At 61.0% G+C, this 18464-nt stretch overlaps 1 protein-coding gene across 2 annotated transcripts in view; it reads left to right on the top strand.

The window, feature by feature from the left end:
- The window catches only part of DSCAML1 (DS cell adhesion molecule like 1), a 100401-nt gene that overhangs the window by 55824 nt on the left and 26113 nt on the right, over nt 1-18464 (top strand). For both annotated transcript variants that reach the window (XM_086626770.1, XM_086626769.1), the window contains exons 4-6: nt 15186-15332; nt 16646-16924; nt 17831-18106. In XM_086626770.1, coding sequence (XP_086482896.1) covers nt 15186-15332; nt 16646-16924; nt 17831-18106 — 702 coding nt within the window. The remainder of the gene's footprint in view (nt 1-15185; nt 15333-16645; nt 16925-17830; nt 18107-18464) is intronic.

The following is an 18464-nucleotide window of genomic DNA, read 5'->3' as shown; positions in this document are numbered from 1 at the left end:
TCCGGAAGACGCGCGCTCCCGTTTGCCGCTGCGGAGACGCTAACGCTGGTCTGCAACTTTGCTGGAGTTGCGGAGCCCGTGTCCGACGGTCGGTGTTGGCCGCAGGCCGGCGCTGCGGCCCCGGGGCACGGTCTGGGTGGCCCTGTCCGTGCACCCACCTCCTGCCCCACGGACCGACGGTGGCGCAGGGTGTAGAGGTGCTTGAGCGCGTGAGGTGGGAGCTTCCAGCGCTAATGGTCTACGGTGCTTTTTCACGCTATTTTGGTGGCTGGTTTTCTTTTAAAATAATTAGTGCAAAGGCAATAATCCCCCTGGCTGCAGCGGCTCCTTGGGAGCAGACGTGCTGTGGCTCTGCAGTGCCTCTTCAACCAGAAATTCTGAGGTTTCCCTTCCAGCTCTGCCATGCCAGCTGGTTTTCCCTCGCTCCTTCTTCCCCCCTTGGGCATGTGCCGACAGAACCGTCCCCAGGGAGCCTCCGAGGGGCTCTCGGACAGTGCGTCCTGCCCCACGGGGAATGCCAGGGGCATTTCCCCCATGGGAAATGGTTTCCCTTCCCTATGCCATCCGCTAAGGCCCCTGCTCTCGCTCCCCAGGGACGGGCAAGGTGCTTTAATTATTCCTGCCTTCTGGAAACGCCGTGGTAATTAGCAGCACTGTGCAGAGCCAGGCCTGGCTGGGCTCCTCGCTGCCTTTTAAAGATGTTTCTCCTCCGAGGTATAGCTGTGCTGGGCCCAGCTCAGCCCTGGCTTTGGACTGTGCCCGGGGTGCCTGGAAAGGGCCTCTGGCTGCATGGGACAGGACGGGGCTTGGGGTGCTGCGTGCGGCTCCCAGCACCGGCCAGAGCGCTGGCAGCTGGCGGTAGGGCAGGGCTTGGTGCTGGCAGAGGTGGGTTCTGGCAGCGGCAGCTCGTCTGGCCATGCTGCCCCTGTTGGTGCTGCAGAGGAGGAACCGCAGCGAAAGGAACCCCGAAGGGAGCGGGGGAGAGCGGGGCGCTCGCCCAGCGCCTGGCTCCAGATGGGGCTTTGGCACAGACTGTCACCTTGTGCCACCTCTCCTCCTTGTGCGGGGACCGGGGTGAAGCCAGTGAAGGACAGGCACGTGAATTGTGTCTGGAAGGGAGCGGAGCTGCCTTTTACCCTGGGATCTACTGGAGGGGTCTCACTGTTCGGGGTCCTGGACTGGGCTCTCCTTTGCTGCAGCTGTCGGGCTTGGCATGTGCTTTGCTGAGCGGAGCTGGAAGGAGGTAGCTTAGCGCTTTCTTGTCTCTCGTCCCTTGCTGCCAGCAACGAGGTGCTGTGGCTGATGAGCCCTGGATGCCTCCACTGTGGCACTGGACTGTGCTGGGGGTACGGGAGCCACCCTGCTGCAGCGAGTGCCCACACAGGCACCCATGTCCTCGCAGGAGCGAGCTGTCGGTTTTGGTGCAAGCTCCGCATGAAACAGGGATGCTGCCCCGTCCGGCAGCCCCAGCTCCTGGTGTCCAAGCACTGTGGCCTGTCCTGGCCCATCCACCTCGAGCAGCTCGAGTCCGAGTGCTCTGAACCCTGGCTGCAAACCTGGCTGCAAGAAGGATCTCGGCGAGCACGGGCAGCTCGTCCTGTGGGCAGCTGCGTCTCGGCGGGCCCTGAACTGGCTGTGCGGGGTGGGTGCGTGTGTGTGCGGAAAACGGTGCCGAGTGGCGTAGGGGCTGCTCGTCCGTGCGTGCCGTGGGTTTTTGCGGCTGCGTGGGACGCGCCGGCTCCGAGTTTCAGCGCGCAGAGCAGAGCGCTGCGATAACACGTTCAGTGAATTTCTCCGTGTGGTTTCGAACGAATCGCTGGTTATTTTTCCCCTCATTATTCATCTGACAGAGGAGCAGGTTGAGTAATTAGTGAACGTGCATGAACTTCGCAGTGTTTTTAAGAATAAAACGTTTGTGAATTGGCTGGGTATTGGCCCTGCTGCTATAGCTCGTGCCCTCGCTAACGCATGTCAAAGAGGAGCATCCGCTGCCCTCGCCGCGCTGCCCTCGCTGGGAGAACTCGGCGTTTGCAGCGATAGCATGCTCATCCTGCCGGGCAGCGGCACGGCTCCCTGCTCCGCTCGCTGCGCACACCGAGCTCACGTTGCCCTCCTTGTCGCTTGTGAACCAGGAGCCTCCGTGCGCAGCTTTGCACGGGTACTGCGCTTGCCCCTCCTTGCTCCCCAAATCGCCCCACCGCCCTTTGCCCGCCCGTCCAGCGCATGCGCGGCAGCAGCTGGTGAGAGCGGTGGCCAGCAAGGCTTGGATAGCAGCCGAAAGGGATGAATAACGTGTATCCCATCGGTTTTGAAAGGCTTTTCGGAGGTGAGATCTGGCTGCAGGGGCAGAGGGACCTGAGCAGGGACTGGACCGGGGCTGGGGCCAAAGCGTGAGCGTTCCCAGGCTGGCAAGGGATGGAGACCTGGGACCCTGCCCTGGACAGAAGGGCTGTGTTCGGGGGGGTCCCTGTAGCAAGAGTCTGTCACCGAGCCCTTTACAGGGGAGCGCCCCGTTGTCTGTTGCCCTCGGAGCTGGATGCACGAGGCTGGATTCTGGGTGTCATCCCGGGAGGGAGCCTCCAGCCCGTGCCACAGGCTGTCCCTTTGCACCCCCGTGTCCACAATTCCCTTCTGCACCTGCCCTCCTGGGGTGACCCAGCCATGGTGGCTGCCCAACGTGAGCTGCTGCCTCTCCGTGGCAGCCGGCTCTGCCAGCTTCTTCAGTGCTGAAGCTGGCACTGGGGCCTCGGGCTGTCCTGGCACAGTCAATGCGATAAAGGCACCACTGAACCGTGCAGAGCAGGAGGGAGCCTTGGGCAGAAGGCCAGTGGCCGGGGAGGTGTCCTCCAGGCCAGTGACAACAGCCTCTGCGCTGTCCTCGTGTCACTTGCCCCAAGCGATGCTCCGACCTGGCAGGGGTGGGAGTGGGCACCTCACGAGAGCCTTTCACGTTTGCCTGAGATGAAGGGGTTCACCCTGGACATCACTGCAGGGAGGCATAATTGGAGGCAAGAATGGGACAGAATGAGGCCAGGTCTTCAATAAAACTCCTTGTGCGTGTGTGCACCCGCGCACTGCGGGTGAGCAAGATGCAGCAGGTTGCACCGGAGTCACGGGTGAATTATGGGCTCCCAGCTCCCAGGAGCCAAACACCCCGAACGGAGCGGAGTATGGCATGGGCATGGAGGGTCGTCGTGCATCTCTGTGCCGTTGTGATAACAAACAGCTGTTCCTCTGCTTTCTGAAAGCAACGGGTGACCCGGCAGCAGTGCCGGGGGGTGCCAGGCCTTCCGCGTGCCACTGCCCGCTTCCCCCAGGCTGAAGCCGAACGGAATGCTAAGAGCTGTGTCAGGACCAGGGCATCACCCACCCCCTCCAGCCCCTGGCCGCTCGGCAGGCAGGTGAAAGCGTGTCCTAACAAAATCTCATCGCCTTTAAAGGCTTCAAGCTGTGTAGAGTCCGCTTGCTCGCTCTCCTGGTAAGCTGCCTCAGCATCTCGTTACTTGTTGCTAGGAAATTGCATCTTATTTCAAGGTTGAATTTGCCCAAGTTGAGCTCCCAGGCCGGGGACACTGCTGTGCCGCTGTCGGGAGGACGCAGCATCTCTCGTCTCCATGTCTGGTGACCAAGCCACCGCTTGCAGATGGGCGCAGGGATTGTGCTGCATCCCGCAACATCTGGCTGCTTTTTCCAGCCCTGATTCGTTTTTGCTGCTGGGATCATGGCAGCGCTGTCCTGCCCTGCTCGTGACTTGCCATAAGTCTCTGTGCTACCTGGCAAAATTTATCAGGAAGGATTTTATGAAGCGTCTGGAGCCAACAGAGGCTCAGTGGGCACTCTGGCATCTCCAACCAGACTCCACTGAGTCCGAGCAAGAGGTGGCAGGAGGAAGGCAACCAAAGTCGAGGGATGTGTAGTGAGCGTGACCCCGCAGCCCAGGCACCCCAGCTCCTCCTGCCCTGCCTGTTGGACCCTCCTCCGTCCTGCTCTGCCAAAGGGCAGCACGGTCCTGGCGCATGCCCGGCTCCTGGGCTCCCTCTCCAGCATCCCGGTCACCAGCCCCACTCGACGTTGCGGTGCAGCAGCCGGTGGCTGCCATTCTTCTCGGAGAAGAGGGTCCCGCTCGCAGGGAGAGGGAGGGAGCACGCAGCCCTCCAGCGCGGCGGTGCTCGTGGCCCTGCTGAAGGAGGTAGGGCAGCGCTCAAGTGCGGTGCTTTATGTAAGCTGCTGCCTGGTGAGAACTGCTAAACGCGCTGACAGCGATAACAATGAGGCGGCCCCGGTAGCACGCGCTCATCCTCCGTCGTGGTGGAGGAGAACTCTTCAGTGGGATTAGGGCTCGGATGCAGCTTGCTCAGGCCGTACTGGTTTGCAGAGCCGGCGCCTCTGCTCCTGCTCCGAGTGCTGCCGAGCGGGCGCTCTGAGTCAGCCTGCTCTGCGCGGCGTAGCAGGAATTTATGGTCCAGGTGCCAGATCTGCACATAAATTCTGCTGGATGAGCAGGTACCAGCGTTCTCCCAGGCTCCCCTGGCAACGTGCTCACCCGCTGACGTGCAGGCTCCTCTCCTGGGGGCCGCGGCAGGACCAGGGCTGGGCGCAGGCGCTGCGAGCACCCCTGCACCTTCTGCCCGCTGCCGCCGCCTCCGACCCGCCGTGCTTTGGGTGTCGCTGGTCCTTGCGGGGTGCAGGTGTTAATGCAGCAGCCAGACCGGCTGGTCTCTCAGAAGTGCTGGGTGGTTAAGCAAAGCCACCATGGCTGGTTTTGTTCTTGGACCTCTAACTAGGTCAGCATACGTTTGCCTTGTCTTAATAATTATTGATAAGCTGCGGTGGGTCGTGTGCCGCGCAGGAAGGGGGCTGCTCCTCCTCCCAGCCGTGCTGCTGTCACCGCAGCCCCGCGGCGATGGGGCTGTGCCCACGGGAGGGACCCGTGTGCAGGGATCTGTCTGCCCCAGGGTAGGCTTTTTGGACCCAGCATGCAGCTTTGGGGGGTGCCTTCATTGGCGCGGGCTCCTCTGTGCCTTCTCTGAGCAAGGTGAAACCAAGAAATAAACCCAACCGCCCTCTCCAAGCCATTCAGGCTTCGCAGCTGAAGAGGCAGTTGTGTCCTGGGGACTCCTCTCTGTTGCTTTTCCAGCACTAATGAGCGGGGAGGAAGTTCTGCTCTTTGTTAGAGTCACATTTGCTGTTTTGTTTTTTTCCCTGGTGACTGGGAGGGAGGGACGAGGGGATGCACCGCATGGGCCCCGTCTGCGTGGACATGTGGGACCGTGGCAGTGAACGGCAGCGTGGGATCGTTCCCCTTTACTCCTGAGTTGTAGGCAACAGGAGTTCCTTTGCTGAGGCTTTTGGTTTTCCTCATCAGGTCAAAACAAAGCCTTGGCCTTAGCAGGGTTCATTTAAGCCTGGCACTGGGCTGCCATGTGCAGCTCCCTCGAGGGTTTCCACGTTGCGGAAGGAGCTTTCCACCCCCTAGACTTTCCCCCAGGCTCTAGGAAGCTTCTCGCTCTGTTTTCTGGAGAACCAGAGCATCCCCAGCATCAACGTTTTGGCCTTCGCAAATAGATCCGTTTGTGCTGTTCCTGCACTGCCAAGTGTGTTTCCAGCTGTAGGAATACGGTCTAGAAGAGGATCCAGGCTGTGGCCTTGGGCTCTGCACTCCCTTCCCTCTAATTCAGGGGTTTTTTTGAGACCAGCTGTCAGATTCGGAACAGCCTATATGTGAAAACCAGTGCAAAGGCTGGGTGCTTGCCTGATGGCCTCGTCCCGGTGGTGCATGGCTTCTGTCTTGCAACGCTTCACCCCGCTCTTCCCCTCCTCCTTACTGGAGCACGGCAGCAGCCCGGACCCCACTCCCTCGGCACACACCGGCTGGCGGAGGCGCTGCCGGCGGCGCGCTCGCCTTCACCCATGCGTTCTCGTAGGGACCCCGAGAGCGACGGGTGCTGCCACCTGCCCTCGCCCACCCCAGTGCCAACTGCCCGTCCGCCGAGGGCTCGGCACGGCTTTATTGTAATGCGGCATGAATTTCGTTAGCTCGTTTGTCTCCGCCTCCCTGAGCCTGGAGATAATTTAATCCAGAAGCGGTTCACAAGGAGGAGCGCGGCTCGGTCTGCGGAGCTGGAGGACGCGCCGCGGCTGCCGTCGGCCAAGCCGAGCTCTGGCCCAGCCGGGGCAAGGCCGTCGGCCGCGCTCCGCGGCGAGGGCAGTGCGTGGCTCCGCAGCCTTCTCGTCTCGTTAGAGAGATTTCCTAGCGTGAAATAACGGCTGGAGCCGCCGCGCGGGGCTCGCCCGGGCTGCCGCCGCTGGAGCGAGGCGGCCGGGCAGGGGGAGACGGTTCCCTGACCCCTGCGTCCTGTTCCCCCTCCGCCTGATCGCGGGAAGGTTCACTGAGCAAGCGGCAAGAAATCCTTACGGATGCTGCTAGTGGCCTGGTTAATTAAGATCTACAGTTCTCTGGGTAGGAGAAGCCGACCTATATTTGCTGTACGTAGGAAGACATCTGTCAGCTAGAAGCGCTAGATATCCCGGTGCAGGTTTGTCCTGCTTTCCGCGGGCTCCGAATTGCAACTGTTTTTCGGCTCTGATGCAGCTCGAGTTAATTTTAAGATGACTGTTACTATTCTAAACATAAGGAAGGGCATATTTAGCCTCTCAGTACTCAAGAAGGCAAAACCCCCTGCATGTTTCTAGTAATTTTTCCCTAACAGTTTGCACAAAACAACAACAACAAATCCTATTTGGTTTCCGCAAAAGAATATGTTCGAGGGTGATCGTAAAATAGATTATTTTTAAATCTGCAGATGGTTTCCACATATTCCTCCTCAGCTCACTGCAGCTTTCCACCTCAGTAAACTGGTTTGTAATTTAGCCGAGGGCTGTGGAGCAAGCGTTCTGTCATCTTGTTTTTCTTGCTCGCCTCCTTTAATCCCCCCTCCCTTTTCGGTCCCCTTTCTTCTTCGTTTCCCCCCCTTTCCCCTGCCATGGGTGCCGTTTCTCGGAGGGGGACCTCCACCACCTCGGGCACGGCGGTGCCCGCTCCCGTCCGCACCGTCCGCTCCATCCGACGGGCTGAGCGGGGGCTCGCCCGGCTGCTCCTGCCACGGAGCGAAGCGGCGGAGGGTTCGTCCCCGCTCGGGCGGGAGACGCCACCCTGGGAAAGATAATTAGGGAAAGGGCGCGCTTCCAGTCCTGCGGCCGCCGCTCTCCCCCCTCCCCCTGCTCCCTGGAAGAAAACACCGCTTTTTTTATTTCTTTGTTCTTTCGCGGCTCGGCATTATAATTATTGAGATTTCACTGCAGGGCAAAACGATCATTTGACAATGTAAGTGGGGAAAATAATTCTCGTGCTATCCAGCAGCCTCGCTCTTACGATAACCATGGCGAAACTCCTGCAGACTGAAGTGGGGGCAAAGAATTTCCTCCGATGAGGGTGTTTGTCTTTTCAAGATTTCTCCAGATTTGATTGTGGGCGTGAGGAGCCTTTTCCCTCCCGTGTTTTTAATAACCCGAGGTTGTTGATGGATGGCAAAGGACTGAAGTACCTGTTGTTTTCCCTGTGTTTTCATTAGGCGTCTTCCATTTCCATCATTCTCTGTGTTCGTGATGGATTTTTATGGGCAAATATCTTGGTTAGAGTCGTTCGGAGTTGTCTGTGCAGCAACGTCTACAGCAGCAACAAAGCCCAATTAAAAAATCAGGGGAAATTTGATGAAACAAATCAGCCCCTCTCAAAACGGGGAACGCCGATCGCTTGTTCTGTGCCAGCGGTTTCTGCGCGGTGGCCGGTGCCAAGGCGGGCGGGCAGCGGGAGTTGGTGCGCTGCGTGTGGCTGGGCAGAGCCTGGTGTTCACCGTGACCTTGTCGGGGCGGGCTGGGGATGCGGCACCTCGTAGGGCCCTTCTGTGGAGGGGTGGAGGTGTGAGGAGGGTACGGCTGAGGTAGCACCAGGGTGCTGTGGTGTTTTCTTCTTTCGGGTGGACGCATGTGCCCATGGCGTCGGCGGCACCGCTGAAGGCTCTCCAGATGCACGTCCTTGCTTGCGGACCCTCCTTCCTGGGGGAGCGGGTCCGCCGCATTCCCTGTGCCGTACTTCATCCCGCGCCACCGCCCTGGCACTCGCCATCCCTGGTGCTGGCGCGTGCCGGGGCTGGGTGCCATGGCGGGGAACGTGCCCCGGTGCTGCGGCGAGGGCGGTGAAGGAGCCTCTTGTCCCCCGTTGCCCTGGGGCTGATGGAAATGAGCTGACAGAACAGAGCAGCGTTAGCCTAATTATGGCCATGCACGATACCTCGGTGGTGGATTTTCCTTTCTTAGCAACTTCCTGTTTTCCTCTTTGAGATGCAAATTTTTGCACAGCCCTCGATCCAGATTCTCTTCTCATTAGCATGAAATCTGACTAGTTCCGAGGTTTTTTAAATAGCAAATTAAAAAAAAAAAAAAGCCAAGCACTGCACTCGAAGTCGCAGCGAAGCCCCTTTGGGGCAGAAGGTGGAGGGGTGGGCTGGGGGGAGCATGCCATCGTTTTTCAGGAATGGCTGAGCTGCAGCGGCACTGTGCCGTGCCCGGCTGCCCTGCTTTGCTCTCGCGGGGCTGAACGGGAGACAGGCGGCAGCTTGGCCGGTGCCAGGCGGGCAGAGGTGCTGGTGGGCACAGAACAGCGGGCAGAGACCCTGCCTGAGCCCCCAGCCCTTTCCAGAGCCTCGGCTCCTGCTGCCGGAGCAAAGGCAGACCCCTATGCAACCGGGGCCTGAAGCCTTTCACGTTGCTTCCTCCTGGAAAACGCAGCTTGTCGTAAGAGGAGGTTAAAAAAAACCCGACACTGGAAAAATCATGTTTCGTGACGAGTGTTATCTCGATGGATTTTATATTTCTTTTATGCCTGCCGTAATCTCTACCCGCTGCAGCTCAGCGCCGGCAGAGGACCGGTGATACATCTGAAGCAGACGGCGCTGTTTTGTGGTAAACGTCGCTCTCGTAATATTTAGCTCTCCTTGGAAATAGAAATTACAATTCTCGCTGAAGCGACGCGCGCAGCTCTGGAGCTGCAGGGGGGTGGGCCGGGCGCGGGGAGCCGCGGTGCTCTCCGGCCGGCCCCGGCTCCGGATGCGTGCGCCGGGGATGCCTTTTGCCTGGCGTCGCCTTTCCTCCCCCGCTTCCCCAGCCTCCCTCCCGGCACCCCCCCACCGCTTTCTGGCACGTAATGAGTTTGATAAGAAATTGTCTCGTTAACAGGATTAGCCATGGAAATCTCTAGTCCCCTCCTATTCATTTTGTAATGCTCTTCATCCTCTTCTGCAATTTTCTGCTGGTATTAGGCAGCTCTGGACCACCTCGGGAGATTAATTCCTCCTCCTCCTCCTCCTTTGATAGTGGCAGTGCGACTGGTGCCGGAGGGCAGGCGTTGGCAGGGGCTGCTCTGGGAGGCAAGCCCCAGCCCTGGCCCGGGTCCGGTCTGCGGAGCTGTCCCTCACTCCCTGCTGGAATTCCTCCTCCTCGGCTTGCTGTGGTGGAAGCATGCCATTTTCCCAGGCGCATCCGCAAACCAACGGAAGCCACCCCAAGCACCCGTTGTTTTCGCTGCCTGCGCCCGCGAAAAGCTCCGGTGACTCAGGCGGATTAAAACCCGGAGAGGCAAACTTCCCTCTCGTTCGTGCCCGTGTGAATCCTGTTCTGGGAGTAGTGTAATGCCGGATTTACTGCTAGGAGAATGACTTGCGAGGCTGGCCCTTTGGTAAACAATTACTCTTGACTTAATAGCTCCTGCCAGCCCTGCAGGATCCCTTGCTTCCGAGGGAGTGAACGGGCAGAGATCTTGCTTAACATCTGTTTTCCCAAGTTTGCTGACTCGTGAGCCCGTACCTGGGAAGCTGCGAGCGAGTCGGGCAGAGAGGGAGGACATCGGGAGCTGCCGCTCGGAGCAGGCGGGAGCAACACGCGTGTGAAACGGTAATAGGAACGAGCTTCCTTCTGGCAGGTGAAATGGAAGTAACCTTTGTGATCTCCTTAAGCACCCACCTGGGTTGCGGTCGCACCTCGAAAGCGCAGCCGTTTGCCTTCAAGCTTCCCATGCACAAAATCGGGATTTCTCTTACGCCTTTGTTGCCCAGAGAGCGAGAAATGCGGATGGTAAAGCCGCTGCACCGAGAGTGAAGGGACAGAGATGCTGGTTTTACATGGGCAGTAAGATTTTGGGAGATTTCGCATACTTTAGGACAGGGAGAGCAGGGGAGGGGCGTTATCAAGGTTAAGATTCCTTGCGACGGCGGTCACTTATCCACTGACTCTCGCTCCCTGTGACGTGAGCATCCGTGAATGGATTAACTTCCTCTGCTTCCCTGGAAACTATTTGTCATGCTGCCGGGGATTAATTTTTGCAGTGGGGATCGCACCTGAGCGGCTGGTGGGAGCCGCGGGGTCTGGGAGGCGGTTCTGGAAGGCGTCGGGAGCCAACTCGCCGGAGAAGGATCCGCTGCTGAGCGGCGCACGTGCACGGGATGGGCTGTGCCGGAGACTGAGGGAGCGGAAGGGGGACAGGCCCTGTCCCCTCCTGATCCCCCGGGGCAGAGGGCTCGCCCCTGCCCTGTGCCCTCTCCCAGCCGCAGCCAGGTCCCTGGGGTGCCCGGGTGCGGGGACTGGCACCACGGCTGCCAGGCAGCAGTGTGACAGGGAGGTGACAGCATCCTCGTTTTAAACCTTGCCTGCTTTTTGCTTCTCTCTCTCTGTTTTGTTTCATCTCTCCCTCTCAGAAAAGCCATTTAAATGCAATTCCATTCTTAAAACCTCTCCCTCATGCATGCCTAATGAACGGCGGGCAGAGGGGCCCGAGTGGGAGCCAATCTCGCCGAGTGTCGACAACTCATTTGGAAGAAGCCCTGGGAGCGCGCCCGGTTTTATTACAGCGTAATTAGAAATAAAATCTTGTTGCAAGAGGAGAATGAGAGATGGGTGTTAATCCTGTAACGGGAGGAGATGGAGCCGTGCGCATAAAGGAGATTAAGGAGGGGAGGCGGAAAGCCCGTCACGACTCCCTGACTCCCACCCCTCCTCTGCTGCTTCCCCCTCTCCGGCTCCGCAGCCTCCAGCAGCAGCGGGCAGATGTGCAGCCGGCGTTCCTGCCCGTGGCCGGGAAGGGCTTGTGCCAGGGCTGCGCTAATTCCTGCTTCTCTGAGTCTGTGGGAGGAGGCTCCTGGCAAAGCCTTCAGTGCCCGCGGGAGCAGGAGCTGCCCGTGCCGTGCCCGCCCCAGGACGTGGCTACTGCAGCTGAGGTTTTTGGGGCGCTGCACTCCGTTGAGGCAAGGGACTGCTCCTCCTGAACCGAGGAGGAGGAGAGGGAGCCCTTTGGTGCCTGCTCAGCTGGCGTCGCTCATGTTGCAGATGCCCACCAACCTTCGAGGGGGGCACAGTCAGCCGGGCGTGCGGTGGCTCGGCTGCACGGGAGGGATGCGCTGCCTCTGGAGGGGCTGGAGAGCGGCGGCTGCCTCACACCGCCCCGGGATCCCGACTGCAGGCGAACACGTAAATAAATCTGTCAGGTATCGCGCGGCTCTTATTGAATTTGCGTTGAGCTCAAGTCACGGTTCCTCTTTAACATCTCCGGGACGGACAGATGGATCTTTAATCTTGGTGCCCAATCCGGGCCCCCTCTGCTTTTGGCATTTGCTGGGGCACTGAGCTGGGCTCGGCCCGCTGAGATGAAAGGCGGCTCCGGTGCGTGGCCACCACCTGCCCGCTCCCCGGTCCCGCATCCCCCGCCGTGGCTGGGCGCTGCGACAGGGAGGTGCCTGCAGCCCGTCCGGCAGCTGGCGGAGCAACGGGGCGAGCCGTGCCGTGCCATGCCGTGCTGGGCAGGAGCTTGCCTGCTGGCTGGGTTTGCTGGCCCGCCCCGGGGAGGCTCCTTGTCCCTGGGCGAGATCCATGGCGGGCAAATGGCATCCTGGAACAGCAGCCGCAGCAGCAAAGTGCCGTGACGGCAGCGGTGGAAAATCATGGGTTTTGTTCTGTGGGGCTTCCCTCTCCGTGCCTGCCCCCCGGGGAGGTGTTTGTCACTTTAAGCGTGGCCAGAAATAGCACCAAACAGTTATTGGATTTGTCCGGGGTGCCTTGGGATGCATGCGCTCCGAGTATGGCTAATTCATAAACGCTGGCACCTATTGATTCTCCAGCAGTTAAAACAGACGGCGTAAGGAAATATTGGCCCCGGAGTACTGAGGGGAAGTTACCTCATTAGTCTTATGAACTATAAAACGTGCTCCCTCCTGAAGCCCTGACCCCGTTGTTTTTATCAATCTATGCTGGATAGAGCAGTGGCTGGTGACCTGTATCGACTGCAATTTTTCTCTTGAAATTGGAAGGCCCTCGGGACTGGGGCTGGCGTTTCCCAGCCACCGCAGGCAGCCGGATGCGGGAGAGGGTTTTGGTACCCGCGAATACGTCTGTGCGTGCGCAGCGCAGCGAGAGACCCTCCTACCGTCTGCCGTGCGGGAGAGCCCCCCTCTCGCCTCGTGCTTTTCCCGGGGGCTGGCGGGGCTCTGGGCTGGGCGAGGGGCGCGGGGGGCTTTGGCGAGGCGTTCCCAAAGGCAGCGGCTCAGGTCTAGCTGGAAGAGTTATTAGAGGCGCATCGCTCCAGCCTGGCCACGGATGTGCTTAATCCTCCTCTTTCCGTAAAGCTTTTCCACCTCCTGGCAGGCAGAAAGATCTGATTTTATTCGGCGACCTTCAACGTTAATCTCGCCAGCGAACTCAGCAATAAGTCTCGTCGGTGAGGTCTCTGTCGGAGCCGTTTACATCAATTATTGCCCTGCCTCTCTCCCTTGAACCAGAGTAACGCTCCTCGACGGAGTTACGTGTCGCTTTTCGGAAAAAAAGTGTGGCAGCTGCGCTGTCAGGTTGTGGAGCGTACGTTTAATGTAACGGCATCCTTAAAGCCGAGGCTTGCCGGGGGGCAGATGCCTCCTGCCGCCGCGCAGTAGAGAGGTGGACACGGAAAGCTGCGGGTTTCCTGCCCGTTCTGGGCTCTGGGGCTGCTGCTCTGGCTCCAGCCCCGTCTCGGAGGCTCGATCTCGGGCGGTAGGTCCAGGCAGGGCTTGGTTTGCGCTCCGGGTCAGCAGTGCTCTTGCCTGCCGCTCCCGCAGCTCGCTCTCCCCGTCGGCTCCCACTGTCCGGGCGGGAGCTCGGTGCTCCATTCCCCTTCCCCTCACCACGCGCAGGAATCTGGCTCCTGCCGCTCCGCCGGCTCCCCGTGCATCACCCCGGCTCTCGCCAGGCCTCGCTTGCGGAGCAGGAGTGCCGCGCGGCTGCACGCAGGGTTGCGGTTAACCGAGCGCCCGAGGAGGGGGAGGCCAGTTGGGGCTGCCGAGCGCTTCGCACATTGCCACCCCTGTCACCATGGAAACCGGCTCCCCCATCTCAAATTCCAGTGCCGCCGACATTGGTCACTTACTGGTTTGATGGGAGATGAGGAATTAACGGTCGATTTGCATGTTGTTTCCGTTGCGCTGGTGGGACCGCTGCCCGCTTCCCTTTGACGGAGCTTCGTGCGGATCCCTCGGCGCCTCCGAGCCGCGGATTCCCGGGGCAGTCTGCACGGGGCTGCCGGCCCGGCAGTTGCCCCAGCCTCCTGTGAACCACAGCCAGGTTCACGTTTTATCAAGGTTGCTCTTTCCCTGCTGCGCCGAGTCCCTCGTGCTCTCATCTCGCGCCGCTCGAGGCAAACGTGCGCAGCCAGCGAAGGCGCAGCCGGACGGGGCAGTGCCGGCAGAGCTCGGGGCTGCCGTCGGCTGGGCTCTAGTTCCCTGGGTGTTCTGCCAGTCTGGCGCCTCGAGCACTTGCTGGGAGCAGCTCCCGCGGTCCTGCCACGGCACAGGGACCCAGGCCGCTCTGCGAGCCGGCACCTCCGCAATGCCACCCACGTTTCTCCTGCTCTCACAGGTTCAACCACGGCACGTTCCTCCACCTAAACTGAGAACATCCAGGTGCTTCCAAGAGGTGCTGGAAGGAAAAGCAGTTGATTCTCCTCAGCAGCTGGGCCCTCCTCGGTGTTTGCTGTGTTTGGCAGGGGATGGTTTGGCTGCAACGCGGCACAGCCGAGCAGATGGACCACCCTGTCCCAGCTGAGGCTCAGTGGTGGCTGGTGCTGGAATAAACCCCCAGGGCCCCACAGAAATGGGGGTCAAAGGCTCCTTTTGCTGTCAGTGCCGGTGGTGGGGCAGGTACAGGGTTTCCAGGTGGGAAGGGGAGCTTCCCTGCGGTTCCTCTGCCTACCCTGCCCTCTGGGAGCCACAGAACCGTGCCAGGATAGCACAGGCCTTTCTGTTCATGTTGATTACTGTTAATGTTCGTGACGAATTATGAGGGTCAGGCCGGCTTCCTGAGCGAGTCAAAGGCGCTTTCCCCACGTGCACTGGTGTGTGCCAGGGTCCGAAACATGCTGGCCAGAGGGGGCTGCTCTGGCAGTGCTGCCTGCTCTGCCCTGCCCTGCCCTGCCTGCTCTCCTGCCATCTTCCTCCCAGGGCTCAAACATCAGCTCAAGCCCTTATTTGTTTTCACATGCTTCTAAGTAAGTTAAGCTAATTATTAACTCAGCAGGACAGATTCACTTTTAATTGCCGCGTTGCTATGCCGCACGCAGCGACGTGGCGGTACGGCGGAACATCGTGCCGCTCTCTCTCCACAGCCACCGTGTCACTGTGGCTCCATGGCCAGAGCTCGCCACGCTAGGCTGCGGGCAGGCTGCCTAAATCCCCCGGATCCGAGCCCTGGGGAGCGCAGGTGCCTGCGAGGACACCCGGAGCCCATCTTTGTGCCTGGTGGGTGTGCTTGCTGCGGGATGGGTGCCGCCACGGAGGCAGGCTGTGCCCGCAGCCACGGGAGCTGCTCTTGCACACCCATGTGCTGCTGTGGCACATGCGAGGCTGCTGTGGGAGTGCTGCTGCCAACCCGTTTTGGCCTGGTTTTGCCAGCCTGCCTGAAACTTCAGCTCCTGAGGATGAAGCCAGGGACCAGACCCCAGTTGGGGGTGCAGTTGGGGAGCAACAAGACGGAGGAAGGACCCGTTTTCCTGCCCGTGGCTCCGGTGCCCGCCCAGCGCGCAGGGGCTCTGCCTGACCCAGGTGCCCAGAGCCTGGGAGGTGACGTGCTGGGTCGGGGCTGGCTCGCTCACCCTTCTCCTCCCTTTGTGTCTCCAGAAAATAGGTTTTTTATTACTTCTTACGGAGGTTTGTACATATCGGACGTGCAGAAGGAAGATGCCTTGTCCACCTACAGGTGTATCACCAAGCACAAGTACAGCGGGGAGACGCGGCAGAGCAACGGAGCCAGGCTCTCGGTCTCAGGTGAGCACGGCGATGCCGGCAAGGGGCAGTCGTGCCCCGCGGGGCCCGGTGCGGCTCCTGCACCCGCGGGGGTGTCCGGCCCTGCCAGCACACCCACTTCCCCGCCTGCCCTTGGCGGGGCCCGTTTTCCCGGGGCTCAGGAGGAAGCGAGGCCATCGCGTTGCGTCCCCGTGGCAGGTCGGGGGTCCCGCCGGGGCTGCGCAGGGCGTCGTGCTGCCTCGCGCGTGCCCCCGGGCGCGCAGCCCCCTCGGTGCCGGCCGCGGCGGGCGGCAGCGCCGTGCCGCACCCCGAGCGAGAGGCGACGGGGCGCGAGGCGATGCGCTGTGACAGCCCGCGATGTGAGCAGCCTGACGCGATGTGACGAACATGCAAGCGATACTGCAGCGCAGGCAGTGCAGTCCGTAGTGCCGGGTGTCTCCGGGCGCTCCCGGCTCCGCTGACTGCCCAAATTACTCTGCTCAGGAGGGAGTTCGCCCGACTCGCAGCCGCGTCGCCGCTCCTGCGGCTCGGCTGCAGCGCGCCCGCTCTCTGCCATATGCTTTTTCCCTCCCTGGGTGTGCGGGCTGTGGCTCCCGCACCGGCTCCTCCGAGTAACCCCGCGGAGGGCAGGACGGGGGTCCGGGATGGCCGGGCTGGGGCCCGCCTGACCCTGCCACAGCCTCGTAGAGCTCCGAGGGTCCCGTGTGCCGCCCGTGGCCATGCTGCTGCACCGCCTTCGAGGAGCGCGGGCAGCCGCCGGCTGCACCGTCCCCTCTCCACGCGCGTTCGGTCTGGCCTGGTCCCCTCCTGGTCGCTGTCATTATTTACACGTCACGGCATCTTACTTCTGCTTGGGTGTAATGAAAGAGGTTTCTATCCCCTGGAATTTAATTTCACGCCTGAGACTTGGTGATTAATTTTCTCCTTTCCCAGCTGCCTGATGGGCCCTTTTGCTTGTAAATTTTGAAATGTGCCACAGAATTTGTGTATTTTGCACCAATTAGGTGTCACCTTGAGTAATTCCTCCGGTGCTGAGTTTATTCATCCCGACAGCTAGCAGGAGGTGTTTTCCCTCCTGCCTCCCCACCAGCCTGCTGCCCTGGCCACCGAGGGCTCTGCTGGCTGTCCTGGGTGAGACAGGCCACTCCGTGCCCAGCAGGGACCGTGCCCGGTGTCCTGCACTCCTGCCCAGCAGAGCTGCCAGCTCAGAGGGAAGGGGGCGGCCACTCTCTCCCTGCTGATGTCGAGGGGCACGGTGGTCCCTGATGTCCCTGCGGGGAGAAGCCTCACCGCCTCCTCTTCACCGGCTGAGCCCCTTTCCTTTCCAAACCCAGACCCCGCGGAGTCCATCCCCACGATGCTAGACAGCTTCCAGTCCAGGGAGGTGAAGGCGGGCCGGCCGGTGGAGCTGCCCTGCATCGCCTCGGGCTACCCCAACCCCGCCGTCCGGTGGATCAAGGACGGGCGCCCGCTCCCCGCCGACGGCCGCTGGACCAAGCGCATCACAGGGCTGACCATCAGCGACCTGCGTGTGGAGGACAGCGGGACCTACATCTGCGAGGTGACCAACACCTTCGGGTCCGCAGAGGTCACGGGAACCCTCACGGTCATAGGTGAGAGCGGGCGGGGAGGAGCGGGGCACGGTGGCGGGGAGGCTGCTGTCCTGCTGCCTCTAAATAGAAAATCTTTATCGATATAAAGCCTTAAAGGTCTGGTTCAGCCGAATGAGTGACAAGCCTTGTATTTCAGCGTGGCACGTCGCACGCTGGAGGCTGCCGTCTCGCGACGCGGCGTGCCCGACGTGGCGCCCGAAGTGCTCGCAGAGGGTTGTCGCGCTGCAGCAGCGCGTCTGCAGGCGTGCCCTGATTTACCGCTGCAGTCGGGGCAGGGACAGGGGCCTCGGGAAAATTCAGAGCGATACCGGGGGGGGTAAAATGCTGGATGACGATGTCTGTTTTATGCTGCGTGCCTCTGCGCTTTGTTTTGTTGATTTACATGAAGTAGGCTCCAGCCAAACAGTAAATACCATCTGGACAGGCCAAGTATTTACCGTGTGCTTTGTTCCTGGGGGTTCCTCCTGTCACTGGGATCCCAGCGGCACGGGGCCGGCACATGCCATGCCTGCCTTACCTGGAGCCGCGCCACGATGATCGCGCCACTGACCGAGCGCTGGCAGCCTGCTGGGAGCTGCCCTGGCACCTTCCCAGCTCAGCGCTGTCCCTCAGCACGCCGGCCACATCACCCACCGCAATGGCTGCTTCTGCCATCCTGCTGCCTCCCCGACAGCGCCCACTCTGCGGGCACCCCCACGGGGCAGCTGGGGCTGACGTTAAAAGCAGGGACTGTCAGCAGGGAGGGCGGGGGGGCACCCGCCTTATTGCGCGGTGACATTTTACGCGTCGCTAGGCTGGCGCTTGCAGGGCAGGGAAGGCAGAGAGAGCACAGTGGTGCCGAGACACCTCCTGCTGCGCTGCCCAGCACTGCCAACACTTCGCCCGCTCTCGCCCTCTCTCGCACAGACCCTCTGCGTGTGACCCTCACACCAAAGAAGCTCAAAACGGGCATCGGCAGCACCGTCATCCTCTCTTGTGCCCTCAGCGGGTCCCCCGAGTACATCATCCGCTGGTACCGCAACACGGACCTCGTGGCGGTGGATGACTACATCTCCATCCGGGGGATCAGCAACGAGACCCTCCTCATCACGGCCGCGCAGAAGAGCCACTCTGGGGCCTACCAGTGCTTTGCTACCCGCAAGTCCCAGACGGCACAGGACTTCTCCATCATCACGCTGGAGGGTGAGCTGGCTTCCTCGGGGCAGGGGCGGCGGGGGCTTTTCTCTGCCCCTCTCAGAGCCACTGCATCCCCTGGGCATGCTGGGATGCTTTGTGCATGGCTGGAGGGCAGCAAGACTGGCTGGGGTCGGGGCTCCTGGGGCCACCCGGCTCCCACCCGGCTCCCACCCTGCTCCCTGGGCTGCGTGCACCATCTGGATGCAGCATGGCCGGGACAGGGAAGGACCAAAATACGGGTTGACTTGCCCGTCCCCAGCTCCGGGGCTGAGGCGCTGCCTTTCACCAGGTGTCCCTCCCTGCTCCCTGTGAGCAGGCGTAGCTGCTGATCACTAGACGCTTGGACAAGGGATGAAAGGGCAGC

The sequence above is a fragment of the Tauraco erythrolophus genome, chromosome 26 (assembly GCF_009769465.1).
Source record: "Tauraco erythrolophus isolate bTauEry1 chromosome 26, bTauEry1.pri, whole genome shotgun sequence".
NCBI classification, from domain to species: domain Eukaryota; kingdom Metazoa; phylum Chordata; class Aves; order Musophagiformes; family Musophagidae; genus Tauraco; species Tauraco erythrolophus.
This window is presented reverse-complemented; position numbering and strand designations above follow the sequence as displayed.